Source organism: Trachymyrmex cornetzi, unplaced genomic scaffold (genome assembly GCF_001594075.2).
Source record: "Trachymyrmex cornetzi isolate Tcor2-1 unplaced genomic scaffold, Tcor1.1 scaffold138, whole genome shotgun sequence".
NCBI classification, from domain to species: Eukaryota; Metazoa; Arthropoda; class Insecta; order Hymenoptera; family Formicidae; genus Trachymyrmex; species Trachymyrmex cornetzi.
In genome coordinates this window covers 1,099,076-1,103,743 of record NW_017295960.1, presented here as the reverse complement: position 1 = coordinate 1,103,743, position 4,668 = coordinate 1,099,076, and the positions used below count along the sequence as shown (strand labels likewise).

Sequence of the window (4,668 nt, the reverse complement as noted above, 5' to 3'; positions counted from 1 at the left end):
GAATCACGATTAGAGAAATAGCTGATGATCTTAACATATCGTTTGGCTCATGCCAATCAATTTTAATGGATGTTTTGGGTATGACACGTCAGCGAAATTCGTTCCACAACTGCTTAATTTTGATCAGAAGCAGTGTCGTATGAACATCGCCCAAGACATGTTGAACGACGTCAATGATGATCCTGATCTGCTCAAAAGGGTTATAACTGGTGACGAAACATGGGTATGACGAATTTTTTTTTCCCATGAAAGGACGAAGATTTGCGACGATTGAGGAGATTAAGGCTGCATCGCTGGAGGAGCTCAAGGCAATACCCAAAAGTACATTTCAGAAGTGTTTTGACGACTGGAAAAAGCGCCGGCACAAGTGCATTGTATCAGAGGGGGATTATTTTGAAGGGGATAACATAATTTTGGATGAATAAATGAATATTTTTTTATAAAAATGAAAAGTCACCTTACTTTTTGATCACACCTCGTAGATAAATTATACAATACTACGTCTGACGTTTTATCAATAAAAAACTACATATTTCTGAATTTTTTATTATTTTGTTTAAAGAATTTTTAGATACGTGTTTTCAACATCTTATTCTTAAAATAGTCCAAAATCTTTATTAAAAGCGGATTGCCACCTAAACGATCAACATCGGTTCTTATCTTTTTTTCCAGTTCATCAAGTACATCTCTTGCGTACTTAAATGAGCCATAACTCTCTAATACTTCAGCACAGTAACGTTTTACTTTAATATTTTTCGATCGTTGTTTTAAAATATCTTGAATTATTTTGTTAAGGATTTTAACATTATCTAAAAATATTGTTGTAAAATTTTTTTAATAGAGATATGTTTAGTATTTAATTTTCTTATTGTCTACTTAATACGAAATATATTTCATAATATCTACTTATTTCATATTAAATATAATGTTTGATAAAGGATACTTATTATTTCCTCATCGTGAGGATTGTTTCTAAGTGCATGAATAATTAAGAAACTCATTTTTCCTTCGGTCAAATCATCGCAATAACTGTTCTCGTCAGTATTCTGTAATAACAATAAATTTTGTTAAATTTAGTTCAACTAATTTAATCAAAATGATTGGTTACCTTATCGTAATTGCAATAATCATCATATATCTGATGATACAATGCTAGAGTACTTGCTAGCGGCAAGACGTCTTCTTCATAAGTAGAAAATAGTTTCATTAATTTTATCACCATCATGATTAACCAACCACTCTCTATAAAATTCATTAATATTCAAATTATACATATATATATATAATACACTTTGTATGTAAACAGAAGCTTACAAAAGCAAAAATATTTACTTCTTATTGCTACAATATTGTAATCTTTTTCCGTTGGACAGATAAAATTTTCCTTCCAATATATATCCATTCCCTGACCTTTGTAGAATTCCATCAATTGTTCAATCAAAATTTTAACTGCCTGTTAAGATATAAAAATATACAATTAAAATAAAAAATATATATTAGAAATATATAAACAATATTACAAAGAAGCGTTATCGGAAGGCAATTTTAAAATAAGAATTATATTTTAATAATTTATTTTATGATTTATACGGAAAAAGTCGTACAACATTAAAATAGACTAGACATTCAGGATTAAGTTTTAATCATCTTCGAAATATAATAGATAAGAATTGAATGAGAAGACTAGAATCGACTCAATGAATCTTTATGCATGCAGAAAATCGAAAAAGGAATTTTGGTAAAATTATCTATTTCACATTTTGATTTCAGTTATAACATACCAAGAAAATAAAACACATTCAATTTTTCAAAGTTTTACACAGACATAATGCAATTACTTATTACCATAGGATGTAAATTAGTAAGTTTTTCACAAGCAATAAGTTCTAAATAATTTGCAGCGTTTATTGAATTGTGAAGTCCATAAACAGAATGGGTTACGGGAAAACCTTTTCGCATAACGGCCTCATCTTGAATATCATCGAATCTATCAAGAAACAAAAACTTTATAAATCTATAAAAATATACTCAAATTAATCTTTTCAGTTAGTAGAGGAGTTGTATTATCTTTCTTGATTTATTTACGTTGAAAATAAGTATAATAAAAAGAGATGAAGCCAGAAATATAACAGCAGGTTGTAACAGCAAAATAATAATTTAAGTGGAAGATTAAGGCTTATCTAAAAAAATTTTTTTAATTTTTATATTAATCATTGTTAAAACATGTCAATGCCCGCAAGAAGAATGACATAAATTTTTTAAATTTTGTATTATGAGTGAATCGTATTCTAAATGCATTGGCTTTTAAGAAAAGTGGTATGTAAAAAAAGAAAATTTAATTAAGAAGCTCCAATAGAAAACAAGCCCCCCAAAACACATATTGTAACATATAATACAAAAGTTGAAAATTAACAATAAATATATAATAAAAGTAAAATAAAATTAAACAACATACATATATTGAAAAAAACCTAACGTTTCGATCTCCTTCAGATCATTATCAAAGTTTAAATCTAAAAATAAGTATAACTAGCCGCTGAACGTAAACAAATTAACATAAATACATAATCGGAAACTAATTATAAAAAGGCCTTCGTTGTTAAGGCTATCATATTATCTTATAGATATGTGGTCGACGCATGTGGTAGATCTTGAATACTATGCCAAATAATTATTCTTAGGTATCTAGCAACACAACATATGCAGTTTAAATCGTCAAATTTCGGATGCACATCATAAGTCACATCATAAATGAAGTTGACGACAAATCAAAACCTTTAACAAGCCAGTGAATACTAGTATGTCCTTCACATAATGTAAATTCCGGCTTCTAAATATAAAATAGAATAAATTTACAATAGTAAGAATAGGGTGAATTCGTTGTTTACAATATTACCTAAGTATGTATACAAAAATCACGTATTAAATTATAAGATATAGAAAAGTACTGCGTCGACCACATATCTATAAGATAACAATGAAGGTCTTTTTATAATTAGTTTTCGATTATGTTAATTTGTTTATGTTCAGCGGCTAGTTATATTTATTTTTAGATATAAATTTTGATAATGACCCGAAGGAGGTCGAAACATTAGGTTTTTCTCAATATATGTTGTTTAATTTCATTTTAGTTTTATTATATATTTATTGTTAACTTTGAACTTTTGTATTATATGTTACAATATATGTTTTCTATTGGCTTGGAGCTGTTCTTAATTAAATTTTCTAAAGTGATATATGTTAAATTCAAATAATTTAATATATATAAATTTCCAAAAAAAAATAATACAAGGAAAAGTTTTAAAAGTAACATCAAGGGTACGTAACATACAATTCCATAGCAAAATTAATATCTACATTACTTCTAGAAAATTTGAAACAAATAAAGTTAAATATTATAATAAGCGGCTCAATTAATAAAAATTCAAATTAAAATACAGGAGCTACGAGCCAAAATAATATATTTATAACAATTATAAGTTACTGATGTACAATGGTTATGTATTAATTTGCATGTTGGAATTTGCGTATACTAATTAAAAATTAAATTACAATACACGGCTCAAATGATAAAATTCATAACATATACAATAGAAACGAGCCGAAATAAATTATTAGTCACAATGTTAAAAAATTGTAAACAAGACGTTTCGATCTATCACGAGGTCATTTTCAAATTGTTAAAACAAATTTCGAATATGTACGGACTATATTACAATATTAATATCAAAGAAAAGATGTCTGCTAATTACGATACATGTATGCAATCCGGCGGTATACATCCTAGCAGCGTTGTGTGTATTGTTAGGATGTATACCGCCAGATTGCATATATGTATTGTAATTAGAAGACATTATCTTTTCTTTGATATTAATATTGTAATATAGTCCGTACATATTCGAAATTTGTTTTAACAATTTGAAAATGACCTCGTGATAGATCGAAACATCTTGTTTACAATTTTTTAACATTGTGACTAATAATTTATTTCGGTTCGTTTCTATTGTATATATGTTATGAATTTTATCATTTGAGCCGTGTATTGTAATTTAATTTTTAATTAGTATACGCAAATTCCAACATGCAGGTTAATACATAACCATTGTACATCAGTAACTTATCATTGTTATAAACAAAAACAAAGAAAAACGTGGTTTAATTGAAAACACAACAATTTTGTTTGAAAGAGTTATACCACGAACGCAAGATAACTGTAGCGAAATTTAAATTTTATTAATGTTTAATACATAGTGATAATAAACGTTTCGGTCATAAATTAGACCTTCTTCGGTATTAATAATTTTTAAAAAAAGAACTTAAAATTCGCAATTCTATCAATTCACCTAGCATGTTAAATTTTTTGATTTAAACCGTTGAGCTTATATTATTCATAATAAATTACAATATCTTTCCAATCAACGCAACAATTTATACGAAATTAATTCAAAAACATTGTAGTCATACGATAATCGATTTCATGCTTTACAGAACCAATGTATTTGTCTCTAAGTCACAAGGCCCCTGAGTAGTCGCGACGGCCATGTTGGAATCGTGACGTCAGAAGCGAGAAATGACACGTTAATTTACGCACGATGCCATTTGTAAACAGAGACAATTTGGATGAAATTAAACGATGGGTTCGCTTTAAAACACTTGTAAAAATCGATG

At 27.6% G+C, this 4,668-nt stretch overlaps 1 protein-coding gene across 2 annotated transcripts in view; it reads right to left on the bottom strand.

The window, feature by feature from the left end:
- Positions 1–533: 533 nt before the first annotated feature.
- The window catches only part of LOC108770911 (geranylgeranyl pyrophosphate synthase), a 5,894-nt gene continuing 1,759 nt past the window's right edge, over positions 534–4,668 (bottom strand). For both annotated transcript variants that reach the window (XM_018522670.1, XM_018522671.1), the window contains 5 exons: positions 1,846–1,987; positions 1,333–1,453; positions 1,109–1,242; positions 944–1,046; positions 534–776 (listed from right to left, as the gene is read on the bottom strand). In XM_018522670.1, coding sequence (XP_018378172.1) covers positions 568–776; positions 944–1,046; positions 1,109–1,242; positions 1,333–1,453; positions 1,846–1,987 — 709 coding nt within the window. In that variant the 3' untranslated portion in view covers positions 534–567. The remainder of the gene's footprint in view (positions 777–943; positions 1,047–1,108; positions 1,243–1,332; positions 1,454–1,845; positions 1,988–4,668) is intronic.